General features: G+C 34.5%; 1 protein-coding gene across 6 annotated transcripts in view; it reads right to left on the reverse strand.

Annotated features, from left to right (window-relative positions):
- The window catches only part of Exoc2 (exocyst complex component 2), a 203,983-nt gene that overhangs the window by 42,321 nt on the left and 138,465 nt on the right, over positions 1-23,197 (reverse strand). For 4 of the 6 annotated variants that reach the window (XM_015506131.2, XM_048800480.1, XM_048800481.1 and 1 more), the window contains one exon: positions 8,347-8,488. In XM_015506131.2, the coding sequence (XP_015361617.1) occupies positions 8,347-8,488 (142 nt within the window). Of the gene's footprint in view, positions 1-4,538; positions 5,967-8,346; positions 8,489-17,553; positions 17,745-23,197 lie in introns of those variants that run through there. The other 2 variants (XM_015506133.2, XM_048800483.1) reach the window with 2 other exon arrangements.

A 23,197-nucleotide genomic window follows, 5' to 3' on the forward strand; every position in this document is an offset into this window, starting at 1 on the left:
GGCTCTGCCCCTCAGCAGGCCGCTGGGCCTGCTCTGTGGATGGTCACAGTTCCCTCTACCTTGCCGGCGGAGGGGGAGGGGGGATGGTGGAGGATGGGAAAGGCAGCGGAGCACAACATATTGCAATATGTAAATCAAGGGATGTGTAACTGATGTGATTCTGCAATCTGTGTATGGGGTGAAGGTGGGAGTTCATAACCCACTTGAATCAAAGTGTGGAATATGATATGTCAAGAAATTTGTAATGTTTTGAACAACCAACAATAAAAAATTAAAAAAAAAAATCTCTGGGTTATTCAAAACCCTCATTTTTCCAAATAAATTTTGGAACCACCTATTAATTACTCCCTACCCCTACCCCCCAAAAAAAGATACTGAGAATTGGGTTGGTAATGCACTGTATCTACAGATCAATTTGAGAGATCTGACTTCTTAATATTGAGATTTCCAATGCAAAAACACAGTTTATATATTCATTTATTTTAGTTTTATTTAATGAAATTACATTCAGTAGTAATTTTCCATTTCCAGTGAAGTCCTAAATGTATTTTGTTTGATTTATTCCTTATTCTTTAAGCATTTAATGATACCATGTAAGGAATTATTAAAATTTTATTTTCAATTTTTTGCTATATTTAACTGTTTTATGTTAAATATAACTGAATTTTGCATGTTGATTCTATATCCTGAGATCCTATAAATTCAATTATTAATTACAATAATTTTATAGATTCCTTAGAATATTCTATATAAACAGTGACATTGTCTTCGAATAAAAACAATTTTATCTTTGTTATGGTTTGGATATGAGGTGTTCCCTAAAAGCTTGTATTAATGCAGGAGTATTCAGAGGTGAAATGATTAGATGATGAGAGCTAAAACCTAATCAGTCCATCTTAGAATGAAGTAACTGGATGGTAACTATAGGCAGGTAGGGCATGACTAGAGGAGGTGGGTCACTGGCGGGTGTGCCTTGGAAGGGTTCCTGAGGCCCTTCCCCTCCCTCTCTGTATTTCCCAGCTGCCAGGAACAGAGCAACACTCCTATGCCATACCTATCTGACATAACGTTCACCTCACTTTGGGCAGAGTGAGGGAGTTAGTTGGCTGATCATAAACTGAAACTCTGAAAGAGTGTGTCAAAAGAACTTTTCTTCCTCTAAGTGGTTCTTGTCAAGTATTTTGGTCACAATGACAAAAATGTCACTAACAACTAATACAACCTTTCCCCACTCCCACCAATCTTATGTTGTTTTTTTTTTTTTCCTGCATTATGACAATAACTAGGACCTCCAGGATAATACTGAACAGAAATAGAGTAGACACCTCTGTCTCCTTTCTGATGCTAGTGGGAAGTATTTCATGTTTCATTATCTTATTTTAGCCACAGGACTTTTGTAGATCCTTTTATCAGATTTAGGAAGTTTCCTTCTATATCTAATTGGCTGAGACTTTTTATGATGAATTAATGTTGGGCTTTTGTGAAATATTTTCTTTACCTCTGCTGAGAGGCAAAGGTTATATGGCTTTTCTTTCTCAGGCTATTAATATAGTGATTAATTTTCAAACATTGCACAAGCCTTTCATATCTGAAATAAACCTTGCTTGGCCCTAATGTATTAGTACTCCATTATATGTATAATGTCACTTTATCTGAATTGCTAAAAATAATTGTAAAAAATTTTTTCTTCCAACGTTCATGAGGTAGATTGGGGTGTAATTTTCTTTCCTTGTAGTATTCTTGCCAGATTTCAGTTTGGGATTGTGCAGACCTCATAAAATGAGATTCAATATTCAATATTAAAAAATGAGATTTCTTCCACCAACATTTTCTGGTAAAATTTGTGTAAAACTGTTACTATTTCTTCCTTAAATGTTTCACAGAATTTCTCAGTAAAAGTGTTTAAATAGGGAATTTTCTACAAAGAAAACTTTTTGATTGTGAATTCAGTTTAATGAATATATGGCTTTTTCTTGCATCAAACAATCATTTTTTTTAATTAGTGACAAAAGCAAAGTTTGCTTTTTTCATTTACTCATGTGTCAATCTTTTCTTTAGATTTGAGTTTCCATCTAGTATTACTTTCATCAGCTGTATTCCCTGTCTTACTTATCTGTGGCTTTCTGCTTGAGTGCTAGCCACAGGTGCTGCAACCTGGAGAGAGCCCTAAAGGGAAGCCGTGGAAAGACTTGCTTTGGTTTCTACAATTTCACTGAAGCACCCCCTTCCAGTTTCTGGTTTTGATGGCTCTTCTGTGCTTCTACATTCTGTGCAGAGTTTACAATTTAACTGTGAAAGGAGATACCTGATAAGTTTTCCACTATTGCTGGAACAAGAATTTCTCTGAAACTTATATTTTTGGTTCTGAGGAAGCACTAGTAAAGCATGCTAAATTTTGTCATTAATCTGAGGATGCTTCTATCACAAGATACACAAAAAGCATTGTAGAAACTTTGTAAGTATAATGTAACAGTGTTACATAAGCTAACTTCACTAGTTTTATTCCTCCATTTTCAAATGGTTAACAAAGTATTACACATTGTTTAAAAAAGAAGGGCTGCGGATGTGGCTCAAGCGGTAGCGGGCTCGCCTGGCATGTGTGCAGCCCCGGTTCGATCCTCAGCACCACATACAAACAAAGATGTTGTGTCTACCGAAAACTAAAACAAAATAAATATTAAAAAAATTCTCTCTCTCTTTAAAAAAAAGAAAAAAGAAAATACACCTGCAGTGACTCCAGGCTTCCCTCTAAACTGATAGGAAGACATTCTGAATTTAAGTAGCATATACTTCCAAGAGAATATCAGGAAAAATGGTTTCATGGCTTGCTGAAACCTAGATTCATGAGTATCTTTTTCATTCATGAGTATGTCTTTTTCATATCAAACCAATTTCGTGTGTATGATGAAAATGAATTAGTGTCATGTATACTTTTTCTTCATGAGTATCCTGCCTCCATGGATAAAAATTTCTTTTTAAAAATAAGAATGTATGGGGCTGGGATTGTGGCTCAGCGGTGGAGCACTTGCCTAGCACGGGCGGGAGGCCGGTTTGATTCTCAGCACCTCATAAAAATAAAGGCATTGTGTTGTGTCTATCTACAAAAAAGATGGATGGAAGGAAGGAAGGAAGGAGGGAAGGAAGGAAGGAAGGGGAAAAAAAGAATGTATGCTCCTCACAAATATTCCTCAAACACTAAACTTAAAATAGAAAATTAAAGTTTTCAGTGATTCTACTTCCCACCCTTATCAAGTCACATTTGTATATGACAAAATATGAACCTGATATGTTGTCTTTCTAAATAAAAATATGAGAAAAATGAATGCATTTTTCCTTGACCAGCATTTTCTACCAATACATGAACAATGTGTATGTCCCTCCCTCTCTCTGTGTAGGTAGAAAAATACCAAAATCTCTCTGTACCCATGGGGAATTGATTGCAGAACATTCCCCCAATGGAGACTGAACACCAAATCCACAGATATTCAAGTCCTTCATGTAAAGTAGTATGATATGTGTAAAACCTATAAATGTTCTTCCATATATTTATCTCTAGATTATTTATATTACCTACTACAAAGTAAATGCTATGTATATTATTGTTAGGCTATATTGTTTACACAATAATAATAAGAAAAAAAGTCTGTTTGGGTTCCGTAAGATGCAATAATATTTTCAAATACAGTATTTTTTATTTGTGATTGGTTGAATCCACAGATGCATAACCTGCAGATACAGTGGCCAAATGTGTAAGTGTGTATATGATTCACATAAACATATCACAAATATAATATATGATTATTTTATATGGAGCCACAACATTTTAATGATCAATTTTCTCAGAGAGCAAGACCAAACTTTGACATTGCCTGCTAGTTTAAAGTTTTTTGAAAAATTAACCAAATATCCATTTTTTCCTTATCTCTGTTCTTCCAGCGTTTTTCTTATTCTCTAGAAATTCTAAACCAGACCCAAGCTTTTAATTTGAGTCATTAGATGCAGGCAATAACCTAATTATACAATGTCTCTTACAGAATTTATTTAAAATATTTGCAAGATATTTCTGAAGAGCAAAAATCTTAAAACTAAAATTGTTTTGAATAAAACAAACATACATATAAGAAATATGCATTTGCCTTTGTCTCCCAAGATTTACATTCTCTCTCTGCCTTGCTTAGATATGCTGCCTACCACACTGCTTTGACAACAGACAACTAATAACTCTTGCTCACTAATGAAACTGGGCAGCATAGGGACTGTGATCTGACATATTACTAATGTATGGGAAATTATTCGACTCTGGTTATATGCACCATTTATGTAAGCAGTCAACTATGATATTACTTTTAGAATGTTCAGATGTATTCATGTCACAAATTACATAAACCATCTTCCCCTTCCCATTATAATTTCAATTATTATAATTAATAAAAAAGCACTTGAATTAAAAATTCAATTAGGTGTTTTACTACATAAACTAATTAAGTTTAAATTCATTTTTTAAATGCCTTTAATGAATGAATATAAATTTAAACTTATATGCCTTTTGGAGAGAAAAGATAGCTAAAACCAGTATTTAAGAGAAAATTTAAAAGAAAGATTTTTAAATATACTATAAAGATATGAACTCCCATGTGTATATGAAAATGGAATTCAATAACATTCTCAAATTTATAGAATGCAAATCCTGTCGCTCTTGATAATTATGGATGACAGAACAATTAAAATCTTAAGAACAGTCAGTTATATGACTCAGAACTAGCCAGAATGATCTCTACTGACATAACAAATAAAGAGGTGACAACAATTTAAATATCCAACCGCCAGGTTAAAAAGCACACGTATGGCTTTAACGGATATTTTTTCTTGAATCATGAAATTAATCAACTGGATTTCTTTTTAATCACTACATAGAGTATTGAAAACTAAATTTAATGCTAACTACAGCAATAAATAATTACATGATTTTAAAATTCAGGCTCTGGAGATTAAAACTCTAAAGAAATATTAAAGTTGTGAATTGAAATTATTTTAGAAGATTAATAGTTAAACTTTTGACTGTTCACTTTACAAGGCTCAAGTCAACTTTAAACAAACTAAAAATCACTAGATGACTATGCAAGACTGAGGTTCGGGTGTACTCATGAAGTCAAAACTACACAAAAAACAGAACTAAACACAGTTTATAAAAGTGAAACAAACATGGACTACTTCTTAAATGCTTTTGGAATCAGAGAGAGTATATAAATTGCTGACATTAGGGTCCCATGTGCCATTTGCTTATGAAATAGTTTGTCTTTCTAAAAAACAACAACAACAAAAACTGAGCTGGGTTTAAAAAAAAAAAAAAAAGCCATGCCAGTTACTCATTTAGCCAGCAGAATTTTAATTTTGTATAGAGAAAAAAAATATAGAAACTATTACATTTTTAGACTTCACATGGTTGAAAACCATGAAGACAACAGATAATAGACTTTGGGTATATGAAATAAATATGTTACAGTGGGGGACTTGGACATCAAATGTCTTATTATCCAACTAGACACAATGGACACCTAAGATCCCTCTTAGCCTGATATTGCCACTCACACACTCCTTGCCTCTTGTTAATTTTCACTAAAGTGCTGTCACAGAACCCACATGGCCAGCACTGAGACCCAACAAAGCCCTTCAAGAAGTACAAAACTTCATGGAAGTCTCCTTCCCAAAGATATCTCTTAAAGAGGCAAAATGATGAGAAAGAATATCTATGTTCTACCCCAAGAGGAACTGTGCACTTCTGTTGATGTTTTTTAAGAGAAGCGGCAAGTATGATAAAGGGCCAGTCAAGGAAAAACAGACATCTTCCACATTGGCAGCAAGTAAATTCTGTTTCTCTATAACAATTAGACCTTTTGATGAAGACATAAGATCCTCAATTCCAACTTGTTGCAGTAATGGAGGAATTAGTTGTGTCATGAGTGTTCCTATCACCACAGAAATATTGAAGCAAATTAATCACCTTGGACATACACAAAATAAGGTTAAGAACTGTTTGGGTGCTAACTTTTAATATCTAGTACAGGTTACTCATTGAAGGAAATATGAATTTTAACAAAACTCGTTTACACTTTCACTGAACAATATATTACTTTTACATAGTGATGCTACATAGAATTGCTGATGTGTTAGATATACTTGATTGTTTGAAATGCAACTGCCCAAAATTTAGGGAGTACATACAGCTGTCATGTGAGAATTAACAAAAGACAAGAAAATGAGCATTTACAACATTCATTTCAATGCACTTCAATAAGTATGAAAATCTCTTGGGTATAATTTATCAAAAAGTGAATAAGCATAATCATGGAAATGAATACTGTATGATGTACTTTACTACTGAAGAAAAATTTTAGAAAAATCACAGCAAAACCATATAGCAAACAATTGGAAGATAAATTGAGGAGTAACACACTTATGTACAAAGACTGCATATTAATAAACTTCATTCACTCAACACACACACACACTGAATATCTTGTGTGCTAAACACTGGGAGCTCAGATGTGAAAATGATCCCTGCACTAAGGGTATTCAGTAAGGACAAGATAATAAATAATTCCCACATATACAGCACTCTAAGAACAGGAAACTGCTCTAGAAGCACAAGGTTAGAGGTATGCCAACTTCAACTAAGGACATGTAGAAGGGGGTCAGGCAGAGCTTCCAGGAGGAGGAATCATCTAGGAAATCAGGGAAGGGCTGGAGTAAGCAGGATAGAGAGTGAAGCTAGAGGGAAGGGAGTGGACACAGGGCTTTGATGCTTGTTGCCTGCTGGAGGTACATGGAAAGAAGAAGGGCATATGGCAAGCATAGGTGAGTATATACAGGGCCTTGGCACTGCTTAAGAGTTTAGATTAGGGGATGGAAAGGATCCAATTTACATTTCAGAGGGATATGATTTTCAAAAAGGTAGAGGTAGAGGCAGCTGGACAGAGGTCTTAAGGTGAGGTGCTACGATATAGGGGCAGAAGCCCACATATCAAAGCTTCATGAAGCTGAGTGTATGATGGGAAAATACTGAAAAAATTATAAACAAGATTCTAACTGGATCTGATTTAGACTTTAAAAAAAGGAAATAGTTTTGAGTATGAACTGTAATCCATTTGGGGCACACAAAGTATGACTACAGAAAAGTAATGGAGATTACAGGGAAAAAGATCAAGATGGCAAGATGAAGGTATAAGGATATAACTACAATGATCATAATTTCAGAAAACTAAGTTACTGTGGTCACATACAATATTATTTATGATTGTTTTTGGTATCAATACATATGAACACATTTTATTACCATCTAATGAAATCATTACATAATAAGAAAACAAAAGACAAATACAGTGATTAATTAAAAGAACAAAGATTAAGCCAAACTTGTTAATAATTCACTATTACATCTATGTATGTACAAGCATGACATTTCTATATATGTCTAGTACAAGCATGACATTTCTATATAAGACCACTTCTATAAAAAATGTTAATAGATAACTTGGTTTTATGTATCCCACATTATTTTGTAAAAGGAAACAACTATTTGATCAATCAAAAAATTTATTTGATTCAAACAGCAATAATGATTTTTAAGACATATATTATAAAGTGATTTAAGCAATTTTCAAATAAAATCACAAAGATAACAGTGGTATATGTCAGTCATCCTTGTGTAGCTAATTTTTCTTTGCTGAATTACTAGAATAATCTTAGTCCTACACATTTTCCTTCTATTCACTTTTTTAGCATCAATAATGAGGTCTTAAACAGAACTGACTAGTTTTCTTAAATAACTTTTTTGATGATGGTCACAAGGTCACTGCATGAAAATGTCACCCATAGTCACTCTATTGTATCTATCAAAAAACAAGTATGATAGAGAACAAGTATGTATTATTAGAATGTTCAATGATTATAAATAAGGTAAATTAATTTTCTCAGTGCCTCACACATGCTAGGAAAGCACTCCACCACTAAGCCACAACCCCAGCCCCCATAGAGCATTAATAATAAAAAAAATGGACTGGGGTATAGCTCAGCAGTAGAGCACTTGCCTAGCATGCATGAGTCTGAGTTCAATCAGCACTGCCAAAAAAAAAAAAGTGTACTAAATTCCAAACTATCAAAAAAAATGGGTTTGAGCTAATAAGTTGAAATAAAACTCATCTCCCACCCTCAGTAAGAATGAAAAAAAACTTGAATAAAGAGAAAAGCATTCTAAGCATATATTAATTGACAAAAGCACATCTATATCTACTATTAGCATAGATGCACTCAATTACTTTTAAAACTTCAGTTACTGTGTTTACTTACCTGTTGGAGGTAGGCAGTCTTTCCAGTCAAAATAGCCTGCATAAATTCCAGGTTCCAAGGAGCCAACGATTGGATCTGCTTTCAGCTCAATGTAATTTTCAAAGAGTCTTTGGTCTAGTTCTTTCAGTGAGGCCATGCTAACCTAGAAACACAGAATAAAAAAATATGAGCTGCCTACCTAAAGGCAAAAGAAAAAGTAAAATAGTGTAAATAATAAATACTTCAGTATATTTTAAAAGTACTTACCAGTTTTAGGATTTTATTTTATCTATTTTAATAACAAAGGTCACTCTTAGCTATTTCACAAGAAATAATCTCCATCTATGAACTATAGATCATCTCTGAGAAAACTTTACTAAGCTTTCATTTGTATAAGCAAATAAAAAAAGCATTAAAAATACTAAACTGTTATCAGCCAATAAACTTCAATAAAAAGAGAACACCTATAATTCTAAAGACTCAGGAGGATGAGATAGGAGGATCACAAGTTCAAGACCACCAACTTGGCAAGTTGGCAAGCCCTGTCTCAAAATAAAAAAATAAAAAGGGCTGGCGACGCAGCTCAGGAGTGAAGCACCCTGGATTAAATGCCCAGCACAAAAATAATAAATAAGGAATCATGGAAGATAATAAAACTGTTTTTTTTTCATATTAATTCATTCATTTAAGAGTATTATTAATAGTAACAAAACATGTTCTGACCCTCTAAAAACCCCAATGCAGCTTCCTTTCCTGGTTACAGCCCTCCTTGCTGTGGCTTACGAGTGGCTTGATGGAGAGGAGGCATCAGTTAGGACCTATGGTAACTCCAGAGTGCAGGGCTCCCTCCCTCAAAGGCAAATAAAACACTAAAGCCACTGGTGTAAGGACTACAAAGAGACAAACCCTAGACAAAGTTCAGCCCATGTGATTCACCATGAGGTCCCCTGGTGGTAATGGAATCAGAACAGGGATGAGGATGTTGACAGCAGCCCCACATGAGTGTGCCTGTTCTCAATAGCACTCAAGAGGCCAAGAAGTTACAAAAGAGTGCATGTCTGCCCTAGGTTCTCTGCAGCAGATGGTGGCTAGTGTGCTTCCATGCTATTGGTTTGAGAAACACAAGCTTCTCTCCAATACTAGACCTGAGATTCCACAAAGTAACAATGGAAAAAAAACCATATATATGAAGGGTCAGCCTAAAAGAACACCCATCAACAAGTGGCATTCAGCTGTGAAAGATACAAGTGATAATCTAAACAGAAGAATAATAATGCTTAACGTGATTAAAGTATATCACAAAACAATATTTTATAGATAAGACACATAACTTGCATAGCTGTCAACTAAATAGATGGCCACTACTGAGACTGAAATGAAGTGCAAGTAGTACAGAAAAAAATGTAGAGAAGTAATAAGTAATGATAAGTATGAAAGAAGAGATTTGGAAGATAGATCCCAAGGCAGCAAAGAATAGAAATTCAAGTAGAGATATGTAAGCAATTAGAGAAAAGGTAATAATTAAACAACCCATAAAAGAATATCTAACTGGTTCTCAACCAGAGTTTGCAACTTGAATAGGCTTGTTGAATTGATGAAAACACTTCACACGTCTAGGCAGATACTAACGGTTCCAGTTTCTAAATTAAAAAAGAAAGAAACAGAAAATCTTTCAGGCTTCCAGATCAAAAAATAATTTATTGACAAAGGAGAAAGAATCAGAGTGACCTAAGATTTCTGACATGTAACAATGGAACCTGAAACCACTGGAATATCTTCAGGAATAAATGCATACAACCCAAGAGCCCAATATTTAGCCAAGACATCTTTCCCTCAACCAAGTCCAAGAAACATATTTTTGGTGTATTTAGCATGCATGAGCCTTGCGTTCAATCCCCAGCAGCCCCGTCACTAAGAAAAAAAAAAAAAAAAACAAGAAGAAGAGAAATCATGGGAGCATCCAAAAGACAACAACTGAAGAGAATCTAACAACATATCAAAACCTATGTGGAGCCAGGCATGGTGGCACATGCCTGTAATCCCAGTGGCTACAGAGGCTGAGACGGAAGGATCACAAGTTCAAAGTCAGCCTTAGCAAAAGCGAGGCACTTAAGCAACTCAGTGAGACCCTGTCTCTAAATAAAATACAAAAAAGGGATGGGGATGTGGCTTAATGGTCAAGCACCCCTGAGTTCACTCTCCAGTACCAAAAAAGAAGAAAAAAAAAAACTATGTGGAAACAAAGCACTGGCAGAAAGAAATTTATATCCCTAAGTATTTAAAAAGAAAACCTTAAAATGGATAAAGCCTTATAATTAATGTTTTAATCTTCTACTTCAAATAGCTATGAAAAGAGAGATTAAGCCCAAAGAAAGCAGAAGGAAAAGATAAAAGCAGAAATAATTAAATTTTTTAAAAAGATGAATATTAATGCCAAAACATTAATGCCAAACACAGGTTCTCTGAAGAGAATAATAAAATTGATTAAATTCTTAGGCAAGACTGATGAAGAAATAAAGAAAAATTAGAATTTACTAATAACAGAAATGAAAATTGCCAATCTATTCATATTGTCAACTATTACATAGTTGATAGCTATGCAAGTTATGTATCTTTATAAAATATTGTTTTGTGATGTACTTTAATAACCTTAAGTATTATTATTCTTCTGTTCAGATTATCACTTGTATCTTTCACAGCTGAATGCCACTGTTTTCCTCAATTATTCATTTTCCACTACTACAGACTCTATATTAAAAGGGTAGACAAAAGTCATTATATTTTTATGCCAATAAGTCTGACAACACTGAGGAAACTGACAAACTCCTGAAAAACACAGCTTTCAAAAACTGGCACAAGTTGTCTTATATTTATTAAAATAATTGAGTTGATTATTTTAAAAATGGATTTATATAATGAAAAATTTACACAATAAAAATCTCAGGCCTAAATAACTTTTCTGGTGAATTTCACCAAGCATTTGAGGAAGAAATTATATTACATAATGTTTTTCATAGAGACTGAGAGCATTTCCTACTTTAATGAAGCTGGTATAACCCTGGTATCAAAAACTTATAAGGACATGTACAACTTATCAATTTTTTGCCTATTTTTTATTTGTTCTAATAAGTATAGTACAAATAGAAGAATTAGAAGAAGGAGGGGGAAGACAGTGACGACGAAAATTAATTAACTAATTAATTAATTATGCATCATTGCCCTTGTGAACAAAGACATAAAAATCCTAATAAACTATTGGCAAATGTAATCTACTAACAAAAAAAAGACACAGAGTGGTATTGTTTCAATAGGTAAAAAAAAGGTACTTATAAAATTCAATATATTTTCATGACAAAAATTCTCAATAAACTAGGAATAGAAAGAAAATCAATATTACAAGTGGCACATGCAAAAATGGCACAAACACAGAACGTTTATCACATGAGATAAGGAATAAGACAGTTATGTCCTCTTTCACCATTTATTTTTGAGGTCATACTAGAGGTCCTATCCATGTAATATATGAAGAGAAAACATTCAAAAAGTAAAAGTAGAATAGTCTATTCGTAGAAGACATGATGACACACCTTAAAAATCTAAACAAACTGACAAACTCATAAATGAAATAAACAAGTTTGTCAAGGCAGCAAAGTTAGTAACAAAAATCAATTGTACTTTTATATATTAAAAAGAAAAATTATCACATATTAAAATATTTACATTAGCATCAAAAAATATGTGGAATGAATTTTTTTTAAAAATATAGCAAAATCCCTATTGAAAACTATAAAAAGATGACCCAAATAAGTAAATAAGAATTGATACTGTCAATCTCCCAAATTCAATGAACTCCTAAAAAGACATATTTTGGTTGGTAAAAATTCACAGGCTAATCAATAATTTGGAAAGGGCTTAGAGTAGACAATGCAATTTGAAAAGGACAAAGTTGGAGAACTTATATCATGTGATTTCAATATCGCGGGGTGGCCAGCACCCTGCCAGAGAACTCTTGCCTGCTTGGAAGGATAAGCCTCTTAAGAATTTAAAGTCAGAAAAAATTAGTGAAGAACAAAAGACAAAGTTGGAATTAGTTTTAAAGTATGGAGCACCTGATGGGTTCAGTCCAGAGAGCTGGAGGTAGACAATTAGAAAATGGCTCTTGTGGTTTATTTAAAGGGGTACATCAAAGGCAGGGATAAGGTTTCAGGGTGAGGTCTTGCTTCATGATGTCTTGCAATCAGCAAGTTGACTGGTATCTTGGCAGGTCACAACCATGTTAGAGGGGCTATGCGGCTATAGTAAGTCACCCCATCTCTGGTGCTGGGTAGGACCTTTGGCAGAGCTTGAATAGGGCTCACATGTGTTTGGGCAGTCAGCCAGAGGAAATGTCTACTGCAAGTTCCCAGACACCAGATTCTCCTATTAATTATGGTACAATGCCAATATAGTCTACACAGAGCCCACGAATGGCTCTCAACTACTCACATTACATGATTTCAAGTCATACCATAAAGACATATAATAAAAATAACAATACAATATTTGCATAAGGATGGTAAGGTAGATCAGTGGAACAGAAAAAGAAGCCTAGACATAGAGCCAATCATATACAATCTTTCCTGTTTCTGACAAAAGCATCAAGAAAATTCAGTGAATAAGGACTTTTTAATAAATTATACTGAAACAATAATGATATCTACATGGAAAACAATATGAACTTTGACTTCATTTAATATAGAAAACCTTAATAAAAGATAATTATAGACCTAAACATAAAACATAAAAGCTAACAATTAAAAAGCTTCAGGATTTTGTTCAGGATTTTGAAACAGGTAAAGATTTTGACAAGATATGAAAAAAAAACATTAAAAATTGATAAAGTGAACCTCATAACACTAAATATTTCTACTCAAAAGATATCATAAAAACAAAATAGCTAGCCATAGTTTGGGCTGAGAGAAAAGAATATGTATGTGACAGAAAACTTTAATAGAGACATCTAAAAATCACTATGATGAATAACCCAATTAAAAAATAAGCTGAAGAATTGTTCTCTTCAAAAAAGAAGGATGTGAATATCTAAATATTTAAGAAAAGGTATTTAATGTCATATTTGTTAGGAAAAGACATTTATAGCAAAAAAATTGATAAAAATAAAGAATAATAATGCATGCTGGTGAGAACATGAGCCCACTGGAACACTTGTTTTGAATGTTTTTCATTGGCTGAGTGTAAAGCACAACACGCACTATGAAAAGCTATCCAGTTTCTAACTACGTTGATCCATCACCAGCAATTACACTTCAAAGTGTATGTCCAATAAAAATTACTACAGAATGTCCACAAAGAGACTTTTACAATGATATTCATAGCAACATTATTCAGTAAAAGCCTAAATAGACATTGGAAATAACCCAATGTCTATGAGAACAACCAAACAAAATTTGGTTATCAATACACAGTAAAAAAAAAAAAAATCACTGACAGATACACAATTTGAATGAATCTCAAGAAAGTATTAAGTTAAAACAAAAAGGCCAGATACATGTGATGTTTCAAAAAGGCAAAGCTACTCTACTGACAAAGTCAGAATGCCATGAGAATAGTGCCTGGAAGGAAATCCAAGAAAATATTTTGTATCTTCATCTAGGTGGCGAATATAAAAAGTCATCAATCCATACCCTTAAGATTTATCGTTTTACTGTATGTAAATTATTCCTCAACTTCTTAAGGAGAGAAAAAGAAAGGTTGAAAATAAATGATGAGCAAATAGATATAAGGCAAATGTAACAAAGAGTAGAGTGGCAGTATAATGTGTGGTGAGGAAGGGCTCAGATAAAAATATTTACCTCTTAAGTTATGAGAATTTAGACAGATAAATCATGAAACTTGCACAGCAAAATGGAAGTGCATAATAAATGCTACCAGCTATTACTATTCTCACAACTGACCCTTTTCCATTAACACCTGTTCATGCTGGCTGCTGAGCATAGATGTTACTTGATTCTGGCTCAATAGGCAAGAATGAGTTTCATCCACCATCAGATTAATGCATGAGTGTGGAATGAAAGTTAAGTAAAAAGAAGGATCCAAGGACTAAGCAATTTGGAGTTTAATAGGGAAGAAGGAAAGGAAAACATTTATAAAGGAATGTACTTGTGGGGCAGAGAGGGAGTGTAAAAGAGCCACTGGTGGGGGAGCTGAGAAAGACTACAAAGACTACACCGAGAAGTAGAGGTCAGAGAGCAGTGTCCTGTTGGACCAGGAGTCTCTAATTAAAAACAAGATATATTCTTAACAAAAAGTGATAATTCAACAATTATGTGCTCATAAATAGAATTGCTGAATTCCTATATCCTAGAACTGGGGACCATCTTTTATAGTACTTTAAAAATTATTGATAATAACTTACAGAGGTAAAGCTCATGTTAAAAGGCTGCATTTCTGATATAAGGGCAAATTATTACCTATGATAAAATACTGTTCTCTCTTCCTCAGCAGCAATATGGAGGAACATTCTTATCTCATTCAACCTGGCCCATGTCCCAGTCAAGGTTCGCGATGGGAAACACAAGACAAGACACGTCTGAATAGAGGTCACATCATATTTTTTAACAAATTTTTAGAAGTTGTCTTTAATCAAAATGGTTAAAAGGGTAAAATCATTTTCTTGATATATTTTAATGTTTTAACTTAAATGTAAAAATTTATGCTTTAAATTGTTTTGGTAAAAATGGTGTTTTTGGGGGGGTTCTGGTTATTGAATTCAGGGGTGTTCAACCACTGAGCCACATCCCCAGCCCTGTTTTATATTTCATTTAGAGACAGGGTCTCACTGAGTTGCTTAGCACCTAACTTTTGCTGAGGCTGGCTTCAAACTCTCCATCCTCCTGCCTCAGCCTCCTGAGCCACTGGGATTACAGGTAAATCTGTTTTTAATAGGAAAAAACATTTTTACTTTAAAGAAGACAGAAAAAAATACACCAAACTTGATGAAAGTACAGAAATAAACTCACTAAAATTCCATCAGTTTCGTACCAAGCCAAGTGAATCTGGATAACTTGGTTCAGTCAAATTAACATTTTATTTTTAGAATTTTACAAATGGAAAAGTGAAGAAAAATGGCAAGCTCACATTCTTTCATATTATTAAAACGCAACTGGGGACAAAAGCCAAGTAAATAATTAACTTTTAACAATAAACTCGTCTTAGTAAGAGGTGGGATTATTAGGAGAAAAATGAAATGTGGATGAAGCAGGATATAGGCCAGAAGATGTTCCCAGGACTTGCTAGGGAGGGCCATGCTTTCCCACTTCTTGGCTTCCTGCTATGGTTCTAACTTGATGTCTTGGAAATTTTATCACACTCACAACCTGAACAGTGTCTTCATTGTCTATGAATGCTTTATAATCTAGTTAACTACCCACTTCCCATTGCATAGCCTTCATTTATTTATTCCAATTTGCTTTTGAATAGGACAATCTCATACTTGACAATAGACTATCTGAGTTGGCCTCAGTGAAGGGCAATCTGAAGGGTACTGGGGAGAACTTAACTGCCACCACCTTCTCCACTGATGTTTGAAGTTATACCACTCCAAAGTAAGTTAATTGTTTTCCCTCAGTAACAAAAAACAAAATGAGTTTCTAGACATGAATGGCTGAAATGAAAAACTTAATGGACAGCAAATTTCAGAAAGATTAGACAAATAGAGATACAAAGAATGAGAGAAAGCTGCAGAAATTATCCCTAATTAGCAAAGAATAAGGGAGGGAATGGAAAAAATTAGACATGGAGAACAGAGTGAGGAGGTTCAACATATTCAACAGGAGGGAGAATTAATGGACACTGAGCCAATCATAATGCAAAATATTAAATATTATTCAGTGGTATGAATGAAGCATAGTAATTAGAAAGAAGAGGGTATGATCCACTTTATTATCTGGGAGAATGGATAAGGATAAGGTAAGGCCATAAAAGTTTTTATATAGGATGAGACATCTGCATCTCAAATGGCTTAGAAGGAAAACTCATGCTGAATGAATATTTGTTGAATGAGGAGGAAAGATGAGTAGGTGGCTGGGTTAGATGACAGGTACTGGAATGGGGGAGATGAAAGCCATGACAGAAAGATTAAAACCCAACTAACACTACCCTGAGGAGTTCAGGCAATAAACAACTCGGAAATGTGGGAAGGAGGAAGAATAATATAATTGAATCTGTTTCTGAAAGCTCATCCTGGACACTCAGTGGAGGACAATTAAAGAGTAAAAGAAGTTACATATTAGACCAAGCATTTGTTAGGAAGGTTCCTACACCACTAGAGTGGTCAAATTATGTTAAAGGGCTGAGCTTCAACAGGAATAGCAAATGAAAGAAGTGTAAAAGAATTCAGAAGATGGTTCAGAGGTAGAGCTAAGAAAAAAACTGAGCATAAACTGTTATGAGGGATGGAGTCAGGAGTAATTCCCATCCAACAGATGAATGAATAAATAAAATGTGAATAATACACACAATGAAATATTGCGTATTCTAAAAAAAAAAAAAAAAACAGAATGAAATTCTGTCATTTGCAACAAGATGGAGGGCATTACATTAAGTAAAATAAGCCAAGCACAGGAAGACAAACACTGATCTGACTTACATATAGAATATTATGTTAGTTAGCTTTTTGTCATTGTAACCAAAAAACCTGACCATAACAGCTGAGAGGAGGGAAAGTTTATTTCAGGCTCATGTTTTCAGAGGTCCCAGTGAAGCCAGATTTAAAGTTAGGTAGTCAGTGTAGTCAGGTAAATCGGATCTAATATCGAGTAAGATCCAGAATGGAGGCCATGTTGAGAATGAATTCCGGGAAAAGCAGAACAACTCTTGGAATGTTAATGAAGTCCGGGAAAAGCAGGACAACTCATGGAATGTTAATGTCCCCAAGGCCCAGAGCCCATCCCAAAGAAGTGTTAATGAAACAGCTCCCAGCAAACTTGAAGATGCTGACCCAAAAGTCCTAAAAGATTACTTCTTTGGCCCACCTGTGCCCCATCCTTCAGGCCTTCCCACCTACCTTCTATCACTGAAAGATAACAGAACAAAGGACAGGAATTGGAGGGGGGGGGGAGACCAGATGACGGCCTTAACTATAAAATGGGGAGACAACAGCACTTCCACGGATTCCATCTCTTGGGTCCCCTCCTTCCTCCGGGAGAAGTCTTTTCTGCTGTCCTTTAATAAACTTCTACTTTCCACTCTGACCTTGCCTCAGCGTGCTTCTCCGGTGTTATACTTCAACAATGGGGAAGCAAGGACTCGTCACCGGTCAACAGCAGTAACACCAGTATAGAGACAGACAACTCCACTGTTTGGCTAACATGAGGCAGAAAATCATGGTGGAAGGGCATGGCAGTAAAGCACTAATCTTCTTACTGTGGACAGGAAGCACAAAGATAAAAGGAAAGGAAGATGTATCCTTCTAGATCATGCCCCCAGTGACCCATCTCCTCCAGACTTATCCCACCTGCCTACAGTTATCACCCAGTCAGTCCATTCAAACTAGGATGAACTGATTAGGTTACAGTTCTCACAATCCAAATATTTCAGTTCTAAATAATGCTGCATTAACACTGGAACTTTTGGGGAACACCTTCTATCCAAATATAACAAATATTTTTTTTTTACATTTATCTCATACAAAATGGTAGAAAGGTAACTCAAGAGTCTGTAGAGAGAGGAAAGGGGAAAAGGATGGAAAGGAGAGATCAAAAAGCACAAAGTTCTAGCCAGATTGAATGAATAAGTGTTAGTGAAGTACGCCTAATATGGTGACCACAGTTAAAAATAATGCATATTTCAAAATTGCTCAAAGAATAGAATTTTAATGTTCTCACCACAAAAGCACAGTAAGTTGATAAGGGGATGGGTATGTTAATAAGTCTGACTGAATCATTCTACAATGAATACATATATCAAAAGATCACATTGTACTCCACAAATATATACATTTTTATGTCAATTTAAAATAAACAAATAGAAATAAAAGAGAATAATTCCCAAATTCTGGCTTGAGGACTCAATGTTTACTAATATAGGAAATACAAAAGAGAAAGAAAATGGTATAAAGGATGAAAGAAGATGACTCTGGTTTGGGCATGCTAATTCTGGAATGCATCAATGAAAACTTCTAGTGAAGAAATCTGGTGGGAAATGGATCTGAAGTGTACGAGTGACACATAGGTTAAAGATAAAGGATTTGGGAATCACAGTCATTAGTGGTACATAAAGCTATAGGGTAGATGAAATCAACTGAGGAAACCATTCCCAATATGAAGAAAAAACAAATTACAAGCACAGCAAACAAAAATATTAAGGGGAGGGTGACATAATCATTCTCATGGACTAACTTAAATTAATTCAGATTCCCTGCACATATTAAGAAAAACAAACTATACTCTTCAGACCTTCCATGTTAGAGTTTCTGAAAGAGATTTAGGGGCTTAAATAAAAATTCAATCATGAATTTTTTAATGCCAGACTTGTTTAATGTCCATATTCCCAAGTCAGGAAAAAATATGATTACATAAACTCTAAATTAGATGTTTGTTTTTTAAAGACTGGAACAAGGTTAAAATAATATTTCACATGATTTTTAAAAAGTTCCCTGGCATTATATTATTAGAACTACCACAAAAAATCTATATGCTAAAGTTTATTAACTATACTGCTCTGGTTTTCCCTTTTCAGAAGTCTCAAAGAATTTGACTTACGCAGATTTGGTTTGCACAGTTAAGAGTACAAAACTCTGTGTATTTCTTTAACTCTCTAACTGCCTTCAAAACTTGTTCTTCTAGAACATAAACAGTCAATAAACAGATGAAAAAGTACAAATCCCCCTAAAGGGGAAAGTCATGCTAATTAAAATATAATGAAAGAGTCTTTTTACCTCTCAAAATGGACATTGTAATAAGAAATGAGACCAAAAATGTGGTAAGATCAACTCTCTAAAAGCAATCTGGTGATACTTGCCAAAAGTCTTCAGACCTATAAGTCTATTTCTAGGGATCTACTGTGAGGAAGTAATTAGACATATGATAAAAGAGTATCATTCTTTTTTATACAATTTTTTTATTTGTTTTAATTAGTTATACATGACAATAGAATGGATTTATGCACTTTGATATATCATATATAGATGGGATATAATTTCTCACTTTTCTGAGTGCACGTGTTACAGAATCATATTGATCATACAGTCGCATATCACTCTTTCTTAGTAACAACAACAGTAAAAATGGAAAATAACTTTAGGGTTCCTACTAAGGGAGAGGTTAAAAAATAAGACGGTATTTTCATATTAACCTATACTGTAAGTCCTAAAATTCGTATTTTACAAAAATAGTTAATAAAAATATTACTGTTCACAACAGAATATTCAATAGAAATATATGTTCAATATAAATGAACCCAGAAAAAATGTTATTTGTAATTTTATAACATATAGATGTGTAGTAAATATAAAATACTAATTACTATAAATACTAAAATAGTACCACTTACCTTTGGTTAGTGCATAAAACACAATTCTTATTTTTATTTGATTAAATTTCTTATTTTCCTTTTTTTTTAATTTTTTTTTTTTTTTTAGTTGTAGGTGGACACAATACCTTTATTTTTATGTGGTGATGAGGATGGAACCAAATGCCCTATGCAAGCCAGGTGAGCGTTCTACCTCTGAGCCACAACCTCAGTCCCATTTTTTTCCTTTTTAAAAACAATGTTAGCCAGGTGCGTTGGCACATTCCTGTAATCCCAGCAGCTTGGGAGGCTGAGGCAGGAGGATCACAAGTTCAAAGCCAGCCTCACTAAGCAACTCATTGAGACCCTGTCTCTAAATAAAATACAAAATGTGGCTCAGTGGGCAAGTGCCCCTAGGTTCATTCAATTCTCAGTACCTACCCCCCCACACCGCAAAAAAAAACCAAAAACAGTTGGGTTCTACTTTTATTTAGTAGAAAAACAAAGTATTCAGGTACATGTCATTTGTTGTCTGGGATCCAAAAAGCACAAAGACCCATGAAGGCTCAACATGGAGGAACTTTGTAGGGTGAGGTTCCCTTGTAGGGCAAGATGATTTGGATATTCTGACTATATGAATTACCATTAAATGAATCAACAAGCTTCATTTTCTTTTCTTTTTTTGGGAGGGGAGGGGGTGTGTTTTCATGAGAATAATTTCATTCTTTAAGATGTTAGAGCAGGAAACACTTTGGATTTGTAACGAGAAAACTTAAATTTTGAGTCCTGGTTGCTCTGCTACTTTCAGGTCAAGTCCTTGGCCTCTCTGAACATCATTCCTATGAAGAATATGGGGCTAATAATGCCATCCATTATTTATTTGCTTATTTATTTACTGACTTATCAAGATTATTTGTATAGAGTAAAAATATACATACGAAATCATTCTGGTTTCTAATGTTAAAATCCTAAAAAGCATGGTTATTTGTATATTGTTCCTATGAATTCAACTCTACTTTTGAATGTGAGAAGCAAGATGAAGAGAATTTAAAAATTGATTGTTTTCAGTCTTCTACTGACTGAATGAAGTAGCAATAAGAAACTAGAAAGAAGGCAGGGGTATAATTCAGTGGAAGAATGCCGGTCTAGCATACTTGAGGCCCTCAGTTCAATCCCTAGTGTTATAGCTAGGATATGAGGTGTCCCCCAAAAGCTCATATGTGAGATAATCCAAGAAGTTTTAGAGGGAAAATGATTAGGTCATGAGAGCCTTAATCCTCTAATGGGATTAACTGAGTTATGGCTGAAGGTAGGTAGGGGATGGCTGGAAGAGGTGAGTAACTGGGGGCATGCCTCTGGGGTATATATTTGGTAAACTGAGCTTAGTCTCTCTCTGCTGCCTGATCATCATCATCATTTGAGTTGCTTCTCTCTGCCACACTCTTCCACTGTGATGTTCTGCCCAACCTCAAGCCATGAGGAATGGAGCTGGCTGTCTATGGACTGAGACCTCTGAAACCATGAGCCCCCTAAATAAACTTTTCCTCCTCTAAAATTGTTCTTGTCAGGTCTTTTAGTCACAGCAGCAAAAAAGCTGACTAAAACATCTAGCAATTGTGGGGTGAGGGTTAAGAAGAGAAGAATGTAGGAGGAAATATACCTGGAAGAAAATCTGGCCAACCACCAGATCACACCAGGAAGAGGTCTGAGAGAAGTTCTAATGTCCAGTGACACCACATGAAAAGCCCTCTAGTGAACAATTATCTCTAAGAGCAGAAACAGAGAAGAGAATTGAAAACTATGACCTTTTGTGCCCTGTGATTTTTCTAAGATAACTCTAGAATCATCTGTCATTTGGAAAGAGAACCATATGAAAAATGATGGCAGTTGGTAACATTTCTCCTTGAGTGCAAGCAATAATTTACTTGGTGGACATCATGAAAATAAAGGGTTCAACACCTAACAAAACAAAACAGGAGAAATGCTATAATATAAATCTTGAGTACTGTCTATTGGTTTCAACCACAACTAAATAATTATAAGTATTCAAGATGATCAATTTATTAAAAAATCCAAATTCAGGTTCTGAGTGGGAATAAAGCGTATCTATGATACACTCCCAGATCCTTAATACTTTCTGCATCTTAATGATATAAACCTAAGCAACAGAAAGTTTCTAATTATTACTTCACAGAAATCTGGAGAAAAATCAAACTTATTGCTTCTCTTATACGCAATTCTTAATCATTTCATATATTTTTAAAATAACAAAATTTCTCCAATAAAATATTCATGTTATTAATGTATCCACATTCTACACATAGTAATTTTTTATTGTAAGACAACATATTGCAATTCTTTACACAAAAATTTCTGGAAACAAACTAGACAGTTGGCCCTACAGCCTTAAGTTACAACATTTCTCATCAGGATGATTAATCTTTACGAAAAGGCAGGAAAACAAGACAGTGCCGCCCACTATGACATTTTGATTCTTTGAAGAAAAAAAAAAAAATCCCAATCTAGTTCATGAACTGGAACCATCATTTATAAAAAGTATGCAATCCACCAACAGTACACTTTGATTATATGATTAACAAGATCATTATCTTTCTTATTCTTTGCATTGAGAAAAGTGTACTGACATTAAAAAGTGGTTCTAACAACATTTTACCTAGAAATCTGATAAACCTTTGCCCAGGAACCAACCAAACTTTAATAACAAGGTTATTTCATTTTTTCCTTTTATGCTTACTTGAAAAAATATATAAACAAGAGATAACAATATAGATTTAAAAAAAAAAAAAACACTCAAATGATTTGTACAGGACTTATTTTTATCCAACCTCTCCATATCTTTCTATATCCAATGATGTATTTTTCAGATGTTAAGCATCCTGCAGCTGTTATGAGCTGGGCACATGCATGTGTGTGCACACATGCTTGAGAAGTACAGCAAAAGCATCATTGTGGTCACATGGAAAGGAAGAGAGGCAAGAGAGGTGTGGATCAGCAGGAAGAGGTTTATCCGCAGGCTCAGAGAGTTTGCTCTTGGTCATATCTAAAAGCTCTATCCTAAAAGTAGTTAAATCTGACATTTATACCTAGATCTTACTTTCTTCCCTCACTTTTAAAGAGCTTAGGTGGGGAGTGAAACATATCTAACTTTGCAAACACTGTTCTACAGAAAGTAGCTGGCATTAAATTAACTGTTCAAGGGGAGGTATGAGAAGGAAGGGAATCATTAAAGATAGTGTGAGTGAGAGCAGAAGGAAGTGGCTGTAGGGAAGGCAAGGAAAAGGAACAAGCACAGGAAAGAAAAAAAAAATGAAGGACAAGAAAACAGCTTGTAAACAAAGTTCAGAAA

Source organism: Marmota marmota, unplaced genomic scaffold (assembly GCF_001458135.2).
Source record: "Marmota marmota marmota unplaced genomic scaffold, marMar, whole genome shotgun sequence".
NCBI lineage: Eukaryota > Metazoa > Chordata > Mammalia > Rodentia > Sciuridae > Marmota > Marmota marmota.